This window comes from Scylla paramamosain, chromosome 20 (genome assembly GCF_035594125.1).
Source record: "Scylla paramamosain isolate STU-SP2022 chromosome 20, ASM3559412v1, whole genome shotgun sequence".
Taxonomy (NCBI): domain Eukaryota; kingdom Metazoa; phylum Arthropoda; class Malacostraca; order Decapoda; family Portunidae; genus Scylla; species Scylla paramamosain.
In genome coordinates, this window is record NC_087170.1 from 8,698,995 (window position 1) to 8,719,799 (window position 20,805).

The following is a 20,805-nucleotide window of genomic DNA, read 5'->3' on the forward strand; positions in this document are numbered from 1 at the left end:
AGTTCTTATTTTTTCCCACAAATATGAATGAATTAACATAAAAAAAAAAACTCAAATACAAACATAATAGCACAACTCACTAAAAATAAACAAAAGGAAACAGGAAACAAATGAGTAAGCACAAGAAATAAAAATAAATAGATGGACAAGTAAAATACAAATAAAATAAGAGCATACAAAACACAGTCACTATCTCCCATCTCAACATTATCCACCTCTTTCTCCTCCATCCTCCTCCATTCAGAACCTCCTTGCTTCCCTGCCACCATCAACCCTTCATTCTTGTTCCCACATTTCTTCTCATCTCCTCTTGCCCGCTACCATCCACACACCACACTTCACAACCACAAACCACCTGCCACGCAACACGCCAGCACCTGCATAACTGTACAAATTCTCTGGAAATGCTCTGCTTTTTTGTCCTTCCACACCACCTCTACTTTACACAACTTCCTACACCAACACATGCTTCTCTCAAATACTCCACTTTGCTTTTTCTGTTATTCCATACCTCTTTTAACACTTCCATCTGCACATATCTATCATAAGTTCTCTGGAGATACAATAAATTTCTCCAGAAACATTCTATGCGCAGTATTTCCATAAAAATTATTTTTCATCTTAATAATTGTGTCAAGTTAGACTACATTATGCACTAATAACTACTTTGTGTTATTTTACAACAAACAGGTAGTACTTAAAATTCTGAATTTCATCCTACTACATCCCTGACATCATCTTCAGTTTATCACCAATGCCAACATTTTGAGAGAATCCACATAGGCTTGCAAGTCACTTTTCCTTACCTAATGGTGGTTTACTAGGTTGTATGTACACTTTCTACCAGGATCTCATCATGGGCTTACATCCCTCGGGCCATTTAGACCACTTAATTCCAAATCTCTAAAAATACTGTCAACTATGTTTATGTTCCTAACTTCATCCAACCACTTTACACTATCCTCTCAACACTGTCTATCTCTTCCCACCACCAAGCTCCACTCAGCTCCAGTCCTCTGCCTTCAGTACATGCTCACAGGTCTGTCATTCAAATAATTTTCATCTCCATCACATTTAGTGTGTACTGTTCTTCAGGTTTTGCTATCATGCAGTGTTACATTCCTTACACAGGCCACAAATAAATGTCCCTTAGTTCTTAGACTGGGTTCCTAAGGCCACAAATAAATGTCCCTTAGTGCTGAGAGATTCCGAGGACCACAAATAAATGTCCCTTAGTGCTTAGAGAAGGTTCCTAAGGCCACAAATAAATCTCCCTAGTTCTTAGAGAGGGTTCCTAATTATCAATAAAGGCAACAGTTCTTTGTACTTCCTCTATACACTTTTAATTCTTGCCACACTTTTATTGCCTCCAGCACAAACGGAATCTTTCAAATATGAGACTTCCTCTACACATTCAGTGATGTGCCAGTTAGACCCCATCTGTTCTACCATTTCTCCCACTTTTCCTGTACATGCTGCACATTCTAATACTCCAATATATTGCAATTTACCTATAATGCACTACATCTGTTCAGCACCCACATGCCACTTGCAATAACTGTCTCAATAACCTGACACCTCATGAAAGCTTCTCACTGTTTGATTAATCACACTGCTTTGGTAAGTTGCTTTCTCCATTTTGTTTCATAACCTTTGAATACTTCCTACTTTTATAAATTGGTAGAAGAATTCTGTTTTGTCTTGTTTGTCCCTTGCTATGTGACACCTAAGTAACATTTCTTTCAAGAAAATTTTATTTGTCACACACATGAAATTTTTAACAAACTGGCATAGCAAAGCTACTGTTTATTACTAATTTATAGTTTTTATAAATATTTACTTTGTTTTTATATATTTGGAGGAGACACAGTGTAAAACAGTAATTCAATCTTTGAAATAAGGTAAATATGATCCTGTTGAAAAACCTTAGTGGTCAGGAGTAATCCTGAGCTACCTGTGGCTCTCTTAATGACCTCCAATGCCATCACTACTGCACAACTGGATTTTTTCAGTAGCTTTTCCCAGCAGCAAGATGTCTAAGTATTATGATCACCTTTATTTTGGCAGTAAGTGGGTTGCTCCTTTCTGTGTCCTTCTGTAAGGCTTCCCTCACTAGATCAATGACAAAAAAAATGCCTGCATGGTCTAAACAATATCTTCTGATGAGTTCTGTGTCACTAAGTTCATTCAATACATTCTTTTGGGATAAATAATATGTGAACTGGAGATGTGAAGCAGCTATCTTGGCTGTGGGAGTGTCTATCATAGGTCGCTAAGACAGGGTAGGGTAGACTGGTGTCTGGAAATGGATTAATCCATTTTACATTGATTCGTATGGAGAAAATAGTTTCAGATTTCAAACATTTTGGATTTCAAACGGCATTCAGGAAAGAATTAAATTCTAGAACCGAGGTTCCACTGTACTGTCAAGATAAAAAATCAGCCAGACACATAATTGTGAACAAGTCTCTTTACTCTGATGACAGAAATGAGAGGAGACATTTCAGGGGAGGTCTTTGTCTTGTGGTGGACTTACTGAAGATGGTGGTGATGATGCTAATGCCAATAATGATGATGTTAAAGCAGCCTTTACTGAGACACATCAATAAAGCTGACCTGGGTTATGATCTACTACTTTAGCACAACAATGACAATGATGATGAAAATAACTACTACTACTAATGATGCTGCTACAAAACAAGGCCTAGGAAACTGCCATCTCAGTTATTACCATTCTCTCTCTCTCTCTCTCTCTCTCTCTCTCTCTCTCTCTCTCTCTCTCTCTCTCTCTCTCTCTCTCTCTCTCTCTTTAGTATATATGGATTGGAAAGGTATAGAATTATCACATTCTGACACCATTCTAAACTATTCCTGACACTAGACATACACAGAATACAAAGTCTGTGTACATGTGCATGTATAGGCACTTCCCAAGAGGATAAATGATAGTCTCTGAGCAGCACCCAGCACTAGGAATTGTCATTCAGAGGCTCCTAGATTGTTGTGTGTTACTACCATGCTGTTTCCTTGCCAACTAACAGTCAAGAAAGAAATCAGCTTGTGAGCATGATGCAGTCTATTTCAGCTTGTGGCAACAGTGGGAACAATGACCATGAAACTAAACTAATAATGTAGTATTACAAACTGGCCTGTCACCAAACCTTCACTCTTTTGTTATGACTTCCTGGGTCCTTTAATTGCTTAGTTGGCCTTCACATCTGTATCATTTTCTACTCGGCATAGGGTGGCAAGACCATGGTATCACTATTATAAATAGAAGGCCATTTTTTTTGTATACTCAATAGGATTAAAATAACTTCCATATTACTCATTCACCAAAATGAGTGGCTCCAGCGAGGAGCAGCACCACTAAGGTTTATCTAATATTATATACATGTTACCAAGAACATTCCATGCCCACACCACCACCACATACTGTAACACCAAGATTTTCAAGTTTCAAATAAGCCAAGACTGAAAAGAAGCAGCAAGGCTTTTTCCCAGCCACTCATCACTCCTACTATCATACTGACCACTAACAGCTCAGCACACTACCATACCTGCCACCACCCTTCTACACCACACCCATAGTCAAGCACTGTCTGGTTAGCACAGTAGCCCTACTTCTTAGTAGTGTTACACGATGGAGCACTTCCCACCAAGTCCAACCCTCACTGGGCAAATCTTCTGCCTATACCCATGTCCTGTATAAGCAGCAAGTTCCAGCCCACTAAAAGTGCTGGCTGACAGGCAGAGCTCTCATACCTGCCAGACACTGCTTGACAGTGTGGATGAGGAAAAACATGCACACAGGAAAGTAATTTGGTACTATATAATTTCCCCAATTTGTCTCCATACCACTGCACACACTCCTTATTACACTACCACTCTTAAGCAGGACTCTTTTCACTTTGATGTATAAAATTACATAAATGACATCTTTAATATTTGCTGATATAGATGACAATGAAATTAAACTAGATTCCCTATGATGGCTGTCCTTCATTTAACATAACACTCAAGTTTTCTCAAAGTAGAAACAGTAGTCATCACATGCATGTCAACTTGCAGGGATCACACACACACACACACACACACACACAGGCAGGAAGGAGCACATGGTAAATAAAGTGATGATCTCAACATTATACATCTAAGAGTGACAGCACCATAACAGACAGGAAATGGGATTATGTTTCTGTGAGAGTGTGTCTAACCAAATCCTAGTTAAGGCTCTCTAAGTGCAGGATTGATACATGATAGAAACAAACACCATTATAAAGAATGGTATGTGTTTCTTCGTGATTATGCACTCAGCACATCATTATGACACCAATTAAAAGCATCACTCCACCCAGCAGATCTGGTGCACTCTATAGGAAACTTTTGATGAGATTTTTTCATGATGTCACTTACACTTGAATAATGTGATATTTAGAGATTCTCTGTAATCATCATCATTTTGTTTACTATCGTGATTTTCTCTTATGGGGTTGGACAAAATATGAGTCTCTCCCACTTCTTCACATCTCTTCCCAGATGTTCATCTTTCTCACGTCTTCCTCCACCTACTGTCTCCAGGTCTTCTTCAGTCTCTGAATAAAACCATGTGCAAGTTACGAGTGACTAGCTTTAGTCATAAATGCACACTTCATATTGGAAATAAATACATAGGTAAAGGGAGTAATCTGCAGAAAGCAATATTAAGACTGAAAAGTGGAAAGCCACACCTCTATGGAAAAAGCCATGGCCCTAAATGCAGTCTGTGCAGCTGTTCTGAGGCAGTTCACATTTGCTTTGCTGGTACTGGGAATTTAGCAATGGGGACCTTAAAATTATATAACAGGCTAACATCAATCCATGAATTAGCTAAGTGAGGTGTTGGGAGTGACACTTATGCTTCACGGGGAGCAGAATGTCACTGGGAGATGCCAAATAGTTAAGACAACTCTTGACAAGCATAGGCCTAGAGAAATGTTGAAAAAAATCAAGCTGTTAATTAGAGATGTGGGACCACCACCTTGGAAGTAGTTAACATTGTAACTTGAAACAGTTTTTGCAATCTTCATATCTGAATTGAATATGCATATAAACTATGATGTTCCTTTCCAAGTTCCTGATCCCATCATAACAAAACATTTGCTTACAACTCACTGAATATATACAATTTTCATCCTCACCAACATGATTATCACTCCCTTCTCCCTACACATGAAATCTGGCTGTCTATGATTTGTTCCTCTTCCCAAAATGAAATTCAAGACAAAAGATCAGCATTTTAACTCCATGCACAAGATCCAGTGTGATAATATGTACCTGAAGTGATGTAACATTGCTGTGTCCATTTTAACAGAACTGTGGCTAAAATCACCATTACTTATGTATTTACGTATTTATTTTTTAGTAGTAGTTTCTGAACTTTCTCATCACATCCTGTAAAAAATAATTTTGTTGGACAGAGCTATGGTTATGTCTGGCAGGCCATTTGGTTTGAGGAGACTGGAGGGTCTGACTGACTTTATGTATATTAACAACACTGCTGTCTGGCAAGGCCACAACTCCTCAGCCTACATCCTGCACCCATTCACTGCTATGTGAACAAAAGGGTTACAGCTTGAAAGACAAGCCATAGTTGTCTACAGCTGACTAGGGATTTAAACCTACGACATCTTGATTGTGAGACAAGCACAGTAGGCGCAAACCACTGGGCCACTATAGTGGCTCAGACATGTTCAAACAGAAACACTCCAGTAATTGAATGTTATGGTACAACAAATATAAAAGCAGCTGAAAGCAGCTTAATTTTTTTTCATAAGAAATACAGTAAACCACTGAATTCCTGCATTCGTGCACTCAGCACACACTTAGTCTTTCCTACATGGCAGTACCTGACTAACTGCAATTGATCTGCATGCCTGTGGATTTTAAGTTCATACTATTGTTGGAGTGAAATGATTATATGATAGCATGCCTGTGGATTTTAAGTTCATACTATTGTTGGAGTGAAATGATTATATGATAGCAATGTATCTTGGGAAGATAAATGCATACTTCTGTTATTTATGCCACTATGCAACACTATATCTGCCAGATTTATCTACTTATTTATTAAGTCGGAAACAAAATGCAACAATGCAACACGAAAAGAATAATAACAATAATAAACAAATAAATATCAACAATAATAAAAAATAAATAACAACAAATAAATATTAACAATAATAAATAAAATAACAAACACAACAGGCTTACTACATATATAGCCACGCATATATTACGTATATCAATATTCACAATGTGTTAATTTTCAAATGTTTATGATACTCAAGACGGTAATGCTACCTGTGGTGAGTTTTATCAACAGTTATGGAAATAACAGCTTACTGAATGTGAACTGTTATGTGGATCAATGAGCACTGGTTCTGGTTACAAATCCCCATACACTGCAGTCTTCTTGAACTCCCAGTCCATCTCACTGTCATAGAAACTCATCACTAACACAGCCTTGTGTATGGTGTTCATACAGAAACATTGGCATTTTGTTGGGTCTTTGGTCTGTTCTGCACAATGGTTGCAAACAGAACAAACAGTGATAAGAAACTATGTGATCTGTTCAACGCTCAGCTGTCACTGGTGTAGCACACCAAGCCATCACTACATATGCTTTAACCTGAAGTAATACCAAGGGGATTCCTGTTCCCTTTGCTGTTCCATTTTGTCACATTTTACAAAGGCCCATGGAATATATGGCAGTGCCATTCTAGCCAGGCTAAAATGTGTGGTCAAGCCATGTCCTCCTTTTCACATGGAGGAAGCTTTTTTTACACTTTCTATAAACACAAAACATATTTATCAGTAATACTTAAAACTTGTATTCTCACCTTATTCTTATGGTAATTCTACATCACAGGACAACATCACTGAAACAAAGTTCCGACTCTTCAACTCGATAAGTACAGGTGGCCTCCAAAATTGGTGAAATCTCCATATGAAACCCAAGATAAACTAACATATCAGAAATGACTGAATTTTTGGACTTAGCTTTAACACAATCTTGTTACTGCTCTCTGCATGTGATTTCCTTTACTTTAGTATATACAATAATGTTGTGCATAATGTTAATTAGGTAGTTACTCTATATTATATATAGGCTTATCATGTGGATTTTTCCCATTTTCTATTTACATTTTCCTGCGGTGGAGATTAATCACATTGATATCTGTTGTAAATTTCAATAAAAGAAACATGGCACTTATACACAATATGGCCAATGAAACAGCTTGTGGTACAGAAATGCAATCTGACAAGGATGAAAACAAAAAGATGAACACTGCCTGATTCACCCTGTCAGCAATAGGAGGAGGAGGCTACGGGTGGTGGTGGTGGTGTAGCCCTCATGGCTACAACACAACCTTGTTGACATAAATCATGTCATCCTGCATAGGCCTGACTGGTGCCATGATGAGCCAGACTACTGAACACTGACCAGGACATGAAAACTGACAACTTGCGGAGGGCTTTTACCTTCGACGTGTGGGGCGAGCAGTAGGTGTAAGGTGGTAGAGTAGATGAACTCTCCCTGTACTGCACTGACTACTTGTGTGAGGGTGTAAGGAGTGGTACAGCCCGCGGGTGGTGTGGGCGGCGTGTGGGGGCTGTAGACAGGCGTGTGGGTGGCGCAGGGACAAAGGGCGGGTAGGCGGGCTGGTGGGTGAGTGGGTGGCAGGGCGGGCGTGGGGTGCGCGGAATGCGGGCGGCGCCACGCACACCCACACCCGCCCCGCCGCCCAACTTTCTCCACACCTGCCTCTACTTAATACATAAAGTGTCGGGTCGAGGCGCTGAGCCCACGGCCTAACCAACAGGAGATTTGTACTCACTCAGTCTAGGATCCGAGAGCAGGTTCCGCAGATTTTAAGACAAACATTTGGAGGTGTTTACCCCGTGGCTCATAACAGGCCTCTCACCCTCACTGTATAGCCACCGCCGCCGCCGCCGCCAACACCACCCCGCTTCGCACTGCTCGCCGCCGATCCCTCACTTGTGGGATTAAACACTCTATACTGCGCTCCGGCGAGGCTCATTTTATTATTTCAAAAGCGTCTGTGATATTTCTCCTTTTCGTATAACCACAAAAACCACAACAAAAGTTGTGGTTAAGAGACTTAAGAACCAAAAATGTGAATTATATACAGTTATTTTTCCTCCATATTCTCGTCAATGAACGGTAAGTGAGGGACAAACTTGTGGGGCCGACAAGGGGAGGTGAAAACTCCCCGGGGGAGGTGATGTGAAGCAGTAATGTGAGGTGTCCTGCTGTCCGGGGTGGCCTGCCTGCTGCCTGTCCTCTTGGTGCCTTTTCTCCTCGCCAACCTGCACCCACGCCGCCCCCTACAAGCCCGGGCTGGTCCCTGCGATGTGACAGATGGTACTGACACAGGGCTCCTTCCAGTAGGACCAGAATTGAAACATGAAATAGCATTGATGGTGACGTGCTGCGGTGCAACACGCACGTCGCGGGGGAGGGGGGGGGATATCCCTAGCAACCCTTATTAATGTTCACATTAAGGTAGTTTCTTTTAGTCTGGGTGGCATTTACAAGCCTTCTCGTGATTTTGTGTAGTCTTTATGTGATGCTGTGCACTGATGGGGCAAAGCTTTTTGTCAGGGATGTATATTTGTCAAAGGAGACTTTGACTTGAAACTTGTTAATTATTTTAATATTTTGATAACTTTTTTCCTTCTTTGATTAAAGACAGTTTATTATGAGTTAATATTGTGTATATTCTTTGCATCAAACTTAGTGTTGAGTTAAGTTAGTGATTTTTTTTAATGTAAAATTATGTTTTGGTCAGTGTATTGCAAGGTTGACTGGATCACTTGAAGAGCAGTCATTGTAGCTTCTTTTGCACCAAGTCAGATCAAATTATATTGGATAAGGTAACCTAACCTGACCTATCCCTACCCATCATCTAAATAGCTGAGGTAACTTATCTTCATGAGATGTTTTTTTTTTTTTTCATAAATATAGAGGAAAAGTAAAGGATAAAGTAAATATTATTAATTCAGAGTTTTGGTACATACCTCTGCTCTTACTACCAACTGGCAGCTAAGGTGAAGGACTTAATGCTTGGGGTATTCATATATACTTCTTATGAACCTTCAACCAACACCAAGACAGAGTTAAGGCACAACCTTACGTATTTCCGGTCATAAAAGACAACCATGAGACAAAAAATTATGTATACTGTGTGTGACAAGAGCAACACTGAGAATATCTTTATGAATACTAGATTTTTCTTCATATAAAATTTGTCCATACCTAATCAAACAAAATGCCGCACATTGTATAATTCACATTGTAAAGGGAGTCAGGCAGCCCTGTCATGCAGTGCTTGCTGTACAGTAGAGTTGAGCTGCAGGTATGATCCTGCCCCATGACTGTTTCTCAGTAGGAATGCAGGACTCACTGTTATCCTAGCCAGCATCTTGTAACAATGTTGCATTGTCATTGTCTATTTTTTATTTTCCACTTTACAGAGATTCCTTGATTGATTGATATTTTTATTTATTTATTTATTTATTATTTTTTATTGAATTAATTATTTTTATTTATTTATTTTATTTTTTATTTATTTATTTTTTTGTCTGATTAGATGTATTCTTGAAAAAAATATTCATATGTTTTACACTTTGCACAATTAAGGTGGACATCTGAGTCCCAGTAACTTTTGTGTGTAGAATTCCATAAATGTTGAAGAATGAATTATTTCAAACTTTAAAAGGTGTATATTTAAGCTTCCCTGCCTTGAAACAACTCTTAAACTGCATCACCTTTGCCACAGATCTAGTCATGGGGGTGGACCAGTTCCTCCTGACGTGGAACAACCACCGCTCCAACTTAGCAGAAGTTTTTACGCAGCTTAGGGTTCAGGTGAGTACTGGGATACCCTCAGTCAACAGAATTAGATCCTGTGTTCAGAAAAATGAAGGGAATGATAATTATACCTGTTGGCAATATTTCTTAATTTTTGTGTGTAGTATTTTGTTGTCTATTAAATAGTTTGTTTTTTAATTTTTTGTTTGTTTCATTTTATGATTTTGGAAATTCTCCTTTAAGTATTTGTTTAGCATATGTCATTACCATTTAAGGAAGATCTTAAGATATATGTACTGTCCTTTTAAGGAGTGTAAATATATTGATTGTAAAGGTTGACTTGATATGATTGGTATTGTGAAGACTAGATCTGAGTGAGGTGGGATTGTGATGCTGCAGGACCAGCTGGTGGATGTAACGCTGCTGTGCGATGGTGGCAGCTATCCCGCCCACCGCCTGGTACTGGCCGCATGTTCTCCATACTTCCACCAACTCTTCACCCGCTTGCCTACCCAGCACCCGCTCATCTACCTCAGGGATGTCAAGCAGGCCGAGCTTGAGGCCCTGCTGGAGTTTATCTATCGAGGAGAGGTGTGTGTGTGTTTGTTAATATACAAATTTGGGAGCCATGCACTGAATGAAACCAGAGTCAGGTATTATGCTGGAATTGTCTTGTTTATTTATGTGGACAGAAAAATGTTTGGTACTAGACTGTTTTTTGCACACATAGACAGTGTTTTGGGTCTCTCTCTCTCTCTCTCTCTCTCTCTCTCTCTCTCTCTCTCTCTCTCTCTCTCTCTCTCTCTCTCTCTCTCTCTCTCTCTCTCTCTCTCTCTCTCTCTCTCTCTCTCTCTTAGGTGTGTGGTTTTATTTTTTATTTGTTTAAGATTTCATGGAAAACTTTGAATTCCATTTCACTATTTTTATCATATTCTATGATGTCTAAATGTGTGTTTATACAACCTGTAATTGTGTGTGTGTATGTGTGCCAGGTGAGTGTTGCAAACAGTGAGCTGACCGGCCTAATAAAGATTGCGGAGAGCCTACGCATCAAGGGTCTGGGTGACGTGTCCCAGCGAGACCAACAGCAGCCCCTTGTGGGAGAGAAGAGAGCCAGTTCCCCAGTTTCCCCAGTCTCCTCACCTCCCCATCAGCCCCGCCCCAAGAAGGCACCCCGCCTTTCCTCCAACAGCAATGGTGAAGTGAAGGGCCAAGACACCAACTTTGCCTCCCTCTTGTCACCAGCAAACAGCTACGGCCATGCCATAAACAAATCCAGCAATACCAAAGATGGCTTTGCTCAGCTGATGGACACAGGATGTCCAGACATGCCAGAGCACATGCTGGATGGGGAACAGACTCCCCCCAAAGCTGGCTGGGACATCCCACTATCAGAGTCAAAGCTACGCTCCTGTCTGGAGGGCCTGGAATCAGTCCCTGCTGCTCAATCTCTCGCTCAGTCTGTTGCTCAGTCTATTGTAATTCCCCGCACCCCATACACCTCCACCCCAACCAAAGTGTCATCCATTAAGAGAGAGGCTGGAGACGCTTCTTCCAAGGAGGGAGGCTCCCGAGGGGGACTAGTCCCTTCACGCAAAAGGAACCTAGACTCCCAGGAGGTCCGGAAACCTAGAGGACCTGCACCAGTAAACAGTCTATCCTCCACCAGTCAGGATGGAATGAAAGATGTCAAGGTGAGACTTTTCATATATTGTATAGGAAATGGTTACTAAGTATTGTGGTAGTAATTATGTAGTCATCCCTTGACATTTGCAAGTTAGGGGACAGATTCTCATCTATAACTTAAGCTGCAGAATTAGAATTGCAATCATTGGAGATGATGATAGCTTTCTGTCCCTGTGTGTATTACTCTATGGAATGTATGGTATGTAATAGTATGATCTGGCAAGTAGTTTTAGTTTTAATGAACAAACACTTAAGATTTAACAATGGACAAAGGTATCACTTCCAAATGAGATGGAGACAAGATAGTCATGTATATTTGACAGATCCCTAAAGAGCACATTAAGACAGAGGTGGAAGTAGACACCATGACACCAGGAGGGGGTGAGGGGGAAGCTCCCATACTGCCCATGTATGACAACTCGGGAGAGCTTCCACCAGCAGCATCAGGAGATCTCTCCAACCCACTGCTGGCCAGTTATCGCCACATTTTGAGTATTGGGGGATCTGAGGAGCGAGCCTACTCTCCCCTCATCCCCATTACTGTGCAGGAACAGCAGCAGCAACAGCAGCAGCAGCAACAACCACCACAACAGCAACAGGCCCCATCACCAACCAGCAGGGATGCCCGAGTGAGTCAAAAATACGGAAAAGCATCAATCCATAGACTGCTTGTGTGAGCTGACTCTGATTCTGTGAAAGTATTGGACTATAATTTATGGAGTTTATATGCTCCATAACTCCTTTATTTTACATGCATATATTTTCAGTTTCAGGAGTTTACTCAGTGTCATGTACTTCTGTGTCAAGACTTGTCTCTTATAGTACTATTGATTTAACAGTTTAATGCAATTTTGTGATGATTAAGCAAATCAGTAAAGCTCAGAGAGAGTGAGAGCATTGACTCACCACTCATGTTAGTCTTTTGCTTTATAAATCCATTTGATAAAACCACATCACTCATCATAATGTTTTTTTCTGTACTATCCACCTAACTATTTTTGAGAAAAATTGAGGGCTTGTTGTCCAAAGCAAAACCTGTACTGTAGCATAGTTGTAAACACAGCATGATGAGGACACTACTATTTCTTGCCCTTTGCTGCAGAGCTTGACTTGTCAGCTGTGTGGAGCAACCATCAAGCACATAGCCAATTTCAGGCGCCACATGAAGCAGCACCTCAACCCCCGCCGCTTCCCTTGCCCCTGGTGCTCTGCTGCCTTTGGACGCAAGGACAACCTGAAGACACACACTCGGTAAGACAGCCAGCCCCACCCTCTCACCTCACTTCCTGCTATATGTTTTTGTTGCATATATATTAGTTGCATTACACAGGAGTAAATGCTGTCTTGAGAATTGTGGCAGTCAGTGAATGTTCACCCTGTACAGTACTGTCTACCATGTTTTCAGGATATGATCTTTCAGCTCTACACAGCCTGTTAGTTTTCCTCAGTATGTTTCCACCTACAGTGATGTCTGGCCTGGGTCCTGTCTAGTGTTCACTCTCTGGCTTGCAGTGCCTCAGCCTGTGATGGCAGCCTTGGTATATTCTTGACTTTTCATTGGGAATTGATGTTTCCATTTAAACTTTTTCTTCCTGTTCCATTGTTTTAATGTGTAGATATCTGATAAAGTAGGATTAAGATTAGTGCAGGAATATACCTAATATCCTTATAAGCCCTAGTAGCATGCCAAGCACATAACTACTGAGCCTGGGAAAAAGTGCAAGATGCTTGGTAAAGTTTCTCATTTGAATGCACCCATGTCTTAACCTGTACAGTGTTTAGTACACATATATACTTCTTAGGGAAGCGTTTAGTACGTATATGTACGATTTCCTTTTTGAGTGATTTTACTTGTGTGTGTGTGTGTGTGTGTGTGTGTGTGTGCCCTCATTGTTGCATGCAGTTGGCCACACAGGGCGGGCTGCTGTGCTAAAACACACACACACACACACACACACACACACACACACACACACACACACACACACACACACACACACACACACAAAGGAAAGTTACTTTCTCCTTGGAAGTTACTTCTCAAATCTATTATCAGTAAGACATAAGAAATAGGAAACAAGACTTAAGTGAAAAGGAAGACTGAAAGTTATAAAATTCATAGTAAGTTCTATCCTTTGAGAACCGCATGTGCAATAGCCATGGCCTTCAGACTTGGGGTGTTGCCAGATGCACTTCCAACCGTTTTGTTAAATATACAATTCTTGTTTATTTATAGGTATTTGTAATATAAAGAAGTACTTATTGATTACACATACTGTATGGTTGTGGAAAGTGTATGTAAAGGAGAGAATAGAGGTTTTAAAAATATAAATATAAAATTGCGCATCCTAGTCTGATACCATGAGCTCTGAGAAGGGAAAGAATCCCTGAATCAAAATCGTATGGTAGCCACACTTCCATTCATGGCATGGGAATAATATACATATGAAACCATTTGTTATTTTTTTCTCATTTAGCACAGTAAAAAAAATATACGAAAAAAATGCAACCTGTCATCACTCCTATCTCTGACAAAGCATGACACTGTATGGGTTAAGAAAGGGTTTCTTGTCTAGTGTACTTACATTAGCTAACGTGTATGCAGGAGTAGCATAGTTTTGAATATTCCATGCAGGAAGCATCATGCAGCAGAGGTTGAGGCACAGGAGGCTGGGCTGCTGCCACCAACACCTGGGAACAGACCTGAATCTGGGGAAGAAGGCAAGTGTGGTAGTGTTGATGATGGAGGAAGGCTGCCGGGCCTGAATGGACTCAGTGGCCCAGAAGAGAAAGACCGTGAGGAAGAGGAAGAGGAAGATGGAGGAGGTGACCGAGAAGACTCCTCTTCTGATCACAATGAGGGGTTGGTGATTGCTGAGGACACAGAGGAGGAGGAAGAGGAGGATGACGACGACTCCCGCATGCAGGCGGAGAATGGTCAGTGAGAGGCTGATTCTCTGTTAGATGAGGCATTAGTTGTTCCTGAGATGGGGCAGCCTTTTGGTAGTGTGTTGGTACTGGAGACTGTCTTCATATTTTACAGATTTTACTGACATATCATGATTTTTAAAATCATCCACATATCACAGTAAAATTTTGTAATGTTTATATAAAATTTAAAGACATCTTCCAAATTTTATCTAAAATTTGCATATCATCATCAGATTATTTATGATACCATTGATAAAGAAATTGTGATATAAAATGCAGTAGACTTTTTTTGGATGTCATATTCAAGAAAATGTATGCATTTCTAGTTACCAACAAAGATTTGTGGTGATTGCTTAGCAGAACTGTTGAGAGAAATTAGTCATCATATTGGAATTATGTACAGTTCTTCCAGTGAAAGTTAGGTAACAGCCTTCAATTGGTGATAAGTAGGTGTGATTTCATTGGAGTAAGGTGGCACTGTAGGTGTTAGTGTGTAGTCCCTTCACTGCAGTGTTTCAGAGTATATTTTCCATTGATAATGATAATAAGAAGTGTAGTGTCGGTGATAGGGGATGGCTCTTCCGCCAAACTGAGAAAGGTGTACTGTTTGACTGGAACACCATATCATCATGGAACTGGACAAAGGGAAAGATTTTACATGCTTCACATAGAGGAGACAAAGAATATACACAAGTCCTCTATTGAGCTCTTTTAACTGTTGATGTATTTTCTGGAGTGAAGTAGTTTTGTACTGGGATAACTTATTTAGTGCCTAAACCATTAACTTGAGGCAAACCCTTATTGTTGGATTTCAGAGGATTTGTGCACCAACTGACAATATTTGCAATGCCTTAAAATGTTCAATTCTAGAATTAATTGATACTAATGACTTTTATATGCAACTAAATTTGTGAGAAGCCTTGCCTCTTTGCTCATATCATTACAGGAAATATAGAGATTTGAGTCTGTATTATAGGACATTATCATCTTTGGCATTATTTGACTGTAGATTTGGTACCTTGTAGTGTCTAGTCAGAAGTAAAAAGAAGTAATGATTTACCTAACTAGTATGTGTAAATGTGTGTGTGTGTGTGTGTGTGTGTGTGTGTGTGTGTGTGTGTGTGTGTGCATATGCGTGTGTGTGTGTGTTTATACATGCAGGTTGTCGGAGCTGCAATAAATAGTCTAGTCCCAAATGCAACGTTGCAAGCCAAACACGTAATTGCATGATTTTACAACCCACTCTCTTCCACGTGCCCAATCATGTCTCAGCGTGTGTCAACTTGCCAATGCTCAGTGTTACTGAGGAAATATTTTCCCCAAGGAGACCTTATACAATATAACAGTCTGGTAGTTAGGCAACGAAACAATTATTGCAGGAGCTCTTTGTAGTGGAATTTTAATGTAAATTTATCAGATTTGTATTTATTATACTAAGATTTCCAAGACAAATTTTATGATTAATTTATTTTGTTGATTTATTTTACTATTTATTTATGGCTTCAGTATTGAAGTATTCTACCTATGTATTTTATGTAGTTGTACATTATGATTTCAGTCAGTCTCATCACATATTGATTTATTTAATCTCGTAGAAAACTATTACAGGAAGTCTTTGCTCCATGATGTGGTTGTGCTCCAACACTATATGTCATACAGGCATTACTGAATTGATATACTAACAGTTTGCATCAATGAAAGGCTTAGTCAGTCCCAGAATGTAAGTAGCATTTAAACATTTCTTTTACACCTATTTAAAATCTATACTCATTGTAGCCTTCACAGTGAAAGAAAAGTACCAAATATTTACACAAAATCTTAAAAAATGGGAACTGCATTTCTTAATTGCAAATAAAAGATTAATTTTTGTACACTTGTACTTGAGTGATCAGCTTTGAGTTTCAGAATCACTACACAGAGTTTCACTTTCATTTTTCATATGCCTGCATCAAGAACACTTGAGCTGGGAAAAAAAAAAAAAACAGCCATAATTGATAAGCAGTCCTGAATTTTTAAAATTTGAATGTGTATCATTTTAAAAATGTATATCATCATCATCCCATATGATTCCACTGCAAGACAAAGCCTTTCCTGATTGGTTTTGGTGGAGTTAAGCCAAATACCATGCCACTCTTAGGGAGCATTGCTGATGGACTTACAAGGTGAAAGGAAATGTACTTGCCTTACCTGGAATTCAAACCTGTGTCATCTAGCACCACTGGACCACATGGAAAATATGAACAAGCAGGTCTTCAAGGGAATACCAAAAGGATTGATAAAACTACATTGCAAGGAAGGACATTGAAACCTTAACATCATTAAGTAAGTTATAACAATCATGTAGCAAAGGTTTCCTGTATTTGTAATTAGACACATCGTGATGCCTTAAAAGGAGCTTATGTTTATGACAAATCCCAGTGAAATTTTAATGATTAGTGATTTCAGGTAGCTCTTTTTTCCTTAGAAGATTTTTACCGATGAATCTAGATGACAAATTTTGATAGCTGCTGCTTAGATAGTAGTTGTGTATATTTTGGTTCCATAAAGTCTTGCATAAGACTGATAAATCAGCCCATGATGTTTGAAGATGGAACAACAGTGGGAGTTGCTTCTCTGTCATCACCACCACCACCACCACCACCACTACACTCAGTCCCAACAAAAATTACATTTCCTACACCAACAAGTAGATCTATGTATTCATATATGAGGCTGTCCTTGAGGATTGCCAGGACAGCATCCACACTCTTCACCATCACATTCACAAGCTGTTAGTTTCCTGTATGATTCTAGAAAAGGTGGAACATATTAATAAAAATGGTCAGTTACTATCACAGGACCACTGTTTAACCAAGAGGTAAGCATTCAGGATTGGCTTGCCTAAGATAATGTTCCTCGGTCAATTGAATGATTGGTTTATACTGTCACATCAGTTACCAGGGTTGTGTAGCCTCATGCTTGTGTCCATCATTTCCAGCATTATTTCATATTTGTTTTAGAAATAGATTTCACATTAGTAATAAAAACTGACAACCAATACTAATTAGGATTTCTGGTGTATTGCTATTGAACATTGAAGTGTGGTTCAACCAAGGCTGTAGTTGAGTCAGTAACAAATGCATCTTGACATGCCAGCTGCAGGGTGTGTGGTGTGTGGTGGTAGGCAGAGGAAGTACATGTCGGTAGGGGAGGCACAAGTGTAGACCTGTCCTTGTTACTAGTCCTTGTATGTACTTATTTACACAAAACAAGTAGAGTGAATGAATTGTTGTTATTATTATTATTATTATTATTATTATTATTATTATTATTATTATTTTCATTTTATGTTTATTATGTAAAATGTTGTATTTATATATAACGTCAGTTATATTTGATACATACTTATATAGCTTTGAAATTTTCCAGCAATGCATGTCATAAATATGGAAAGTAGCCTTTAAGTAATGTTATTGTCACTACAACAAATCTGCATCAGGTAGTGCTGATGCTTCTAATATTTACTGTTTAACAATCATTGGATTCCTGTTGATGCACAAGTCAGTCTTGTGTCTAGTCTGAACACTTCAAGATGTACCTTTGTAGCTTGTATCTCGACAGAGTTGTATAAGTAAGACCAACAAGACCCCCGGCATGATTCTAGTCTTGTATACGACAGAAGTTCCTCTGAAAACTTAACCACATATCTGGGTCATTTTTCTAGTCTTGTGCTATGCACTTTAGTACACTGACCAACACTGCAGGGAAATGTATGTGTGGGTACACTGACCAACACTGAACACTGCAGGGTAATGTGTGTGTAGATGTGGCTTAGATGTAATGAATAGTGCAGGTATGTAATACAAATGGTCAATACGTAAAGATGCACACTAGTTACTTGAATGAACTTTCTTTTCACAATAAAGTTAAAATCTATCATACTGTTGCTATGGGCAAGGGGAAGGAAATGGACAGCAAGGCTAGATTTGAAGGCTGGGTCAGACCCAATGAGAGTGGCCTTGACTGCTCTCTAAACATAAAAAAACACAAAGGAAGTTGCAAGAACCCTACATGTGATAGTCCCTGCATGATATGTAAGGGGAAACTACCATTCCATATCCTAGTTATGAGTGCCTCTAACTGTCAGACTGCAAAAAATTTTCTATGATCAGCTAAAATCTTGTTATCAGACTCCTAGCACACATGTTTAGGTGATGCTACTGAATCATGATTTTTTTTTTTTTTTTTTTAATGGCATATACTCATTAGAGCCAAATTTGTGAGTATGCAAATATATATATATATATATATATATATATATATATATATATATATATATATATATTGTGTGTGTGTGTGTGTGTGTGTGTGTAGTACAGTAGTGGAAAAGATAAAGTTAGGAGACTTTTGCAATGAGAGATGAAAACAAAAAGATCGTGTCAAATATTAACATACTGAAATTTCTTAAATATAAATTTCTTGTGAGAAATGTGTGACAAAAATTACTTTTCTTACTTTTCGACATCCAGCTTTTCAGGATGTCTTCTTCAGAATTGAACAGTCTGTAAAAAGAGCCTCTTGAAATTTTGGGTAGAACTTTTTCAGCATCATTGACCAGATTACAAGTAGATCACAAATTTTAGATTACAAGTTTGTGATGACAGAGTAGTTGTACAGTAGGGACTTCTTGTAGCAAGAAGTGAATTAGTATTCTTGCCAAATATAAAAAGTCCAAAGTCTCCATTTTCTTTTGAGAGATGGCATTCAAGAATTGAATGCAAGAATTATTTCCACAATGTGGTATTCACTGAGATGCATATGTGTTGGGTGTCTTGCTAAAGTAATCACTGTTAATTCTTAGAGGTGCATTATATTAGCTTACAGTGTCTAAACAAATTAGTATCATACATTTACTGTCCATGTTGTAGACATGTATCTAACAGCTAAATTTTCAAGTTAGTTAAAGCCATTCTTGGTTTATTAATGACATCTTGAAGGCAGTTTAGAGAGGAAGAAATGTACTAAAAAGGAGGCACGTAATTCCTCATTAATCCATTTCCTTCCTTTGATCCAGGCAAACAGGTCTAACATTTTTATTTTAAATTGAACATTGTAAGTCATTTCAAGCATCCCTTCTGGCAAGCTCTGAGGGAGCTCTTAGAAGTACTTTACTTGATTGAAATTGTTTCTTAGAACATGCAATACATCTAAGGTTTATTTAGTATGAGTAAGGGTTCTCCAACATTCTTGGTTTTGATGCTAAAGTGTGGACTGCAATCAGTTTTCCACTGACAGAGTGAAAGGAAGTTGACTTATTTGATGTTCTGGTGTTTAATAACTATTGTAAGAGAAGACTGTTATTGTAATGAGTCTTAAAACTTGTTTTCAGTATTGGTGAGCATAAGTTCTAATGTGAGGTTAAAGTTTCAGTCATGGCAACTTAATAATGGTGCAATAAGGATGTTTTGTTTTGACGTCTCCACTAGAATTTTCAGTCAAGTTGTCCAGAGTTAACCATCTCTGTTCATTATCAATATAGTAAGACTCTCCCTAAGCTGAACTTTAATTGAAGTAGAAATCTCCATACTGGCAGACTAAATTCACATAGCAGTTATGGTTTAGTGCCAAGTAGGATTACTGTAGTACTTGGGTATCTAACAAATTTATTTTATCTATTTGTTTATATATTTATTTTTATGTTGTATTTTTAACATTGATATATATATATATATATATATATATATATATATATATATATATATATATATATATATATATATATATATATATAACTTTTGTGACATTTTTAACATTGATATGTTTATGAAATATATATATATTTTTTTTTTGGTGACAAGATATATTCATTTGGTGTCTAAATAATATTCAAATTTAAAATATAGATTTGTTGAATTGGCTTCAGTCTGATGAAGTACAACTTATGGGAGTCTTTCTATTTGACCAGAAACTGCTTGTATAGTTTAATTTCAGTGACATTTCAAAGACAAACTAGAGACTGTCATTGTACCAGTATGAAGTGCACTTAAATCCCAGCCAAACGAGTCACCATTGCTAGGCCTCTACACCACCCTGGACAGGCCCCGGCAGGACTATTAGTGTCCCTGCCTGGATAACCAAGGGCAGCTGGTTCTTTGTACTGTGAGCAAGGTTTTAGTCTTTGACTGTAGTGTGTAGTTGTTAGATGCCAATTAGTGTGTGATTTTTACCTTTAGTGTAGCAGACAATCTTGTGCTCTCACCTGTATAGCCTTAATTAATGATGGGGAGTGATGAATAGTGTGATGCCCCATTTTCTTCAGCAGAGTTTAGCAG

The 20,805-nt window shown here is 38.8% G+C and overlaps 2 protein-coding genes across 7 annotated transcripts in view; one reads left to right on the forward strand and one right to left on the reverse strand.

Annotated features, from left to right (window-relative positions):
• LOC135110689 (protein bric-a-brac 2-like) overlaps positions 1–8,377 on the reverse strand; it is a 30,412-nt gene extending 22,035 nt beyond the window's left edge. For 2 of the 6 annotated variants that reach the window (XM_064023302.1, XM_064023297.1), the window contains exon 1: positions 7,881–7,899. The gene's annotated coding sequence lies outside the window, so the exon portion shown is untranslated. The other 4 variants (XM_064023301.1, XM_064023298.1, XM_064023299.1 and 1 more) reach the window with 4 other exon arrangements.
• On the forward strand, positions 8,099–18,768 carry LOC135110690 (protein tramtrack, alpha isoform-like). The gene is made up of 7 exons (XM_064023303.1): positions 8,099–8,227; positions 9,846–9,934; positions 10,277–10,468; positions 10,870–11,571; positions 11,887–12,192; positions 12,666–12,814; positions 14,199–18,768. Exons 1-7 carry the CDS (start codon positions 8,221–8,223, stop codon positions 14,506–14,508), a joined length of 1,755 nt encoding a protein of 584 aa, XP_063879373.1. The 5' UTR covers positions 8,099–8,220; the 3' UTR covers positions 14,509–18,768.
• The last annotated feature ends 2,037 nt before the right edge of the window (positions 18,769–20,805 follow it).

Coding starts and splice junctions, on each gene's coding strand:
- LOC135110690 (XM_064023303.1), top strand. Junction 10,469..10,869: donor AGTTTATCTATCGAGGAGAG/GTGTGTGTGTGT, acceptor TATGTGTGCCAG/GTGAGTGTTGCAAACAGTGA. Junction 12,193..12,665: donor CAACCAGCAGGGATGCCCGA/GTGAGTCAAAAA, acceptor CCTTTGCTGCAG/AGCTTGACTTGTCAGCTGTG.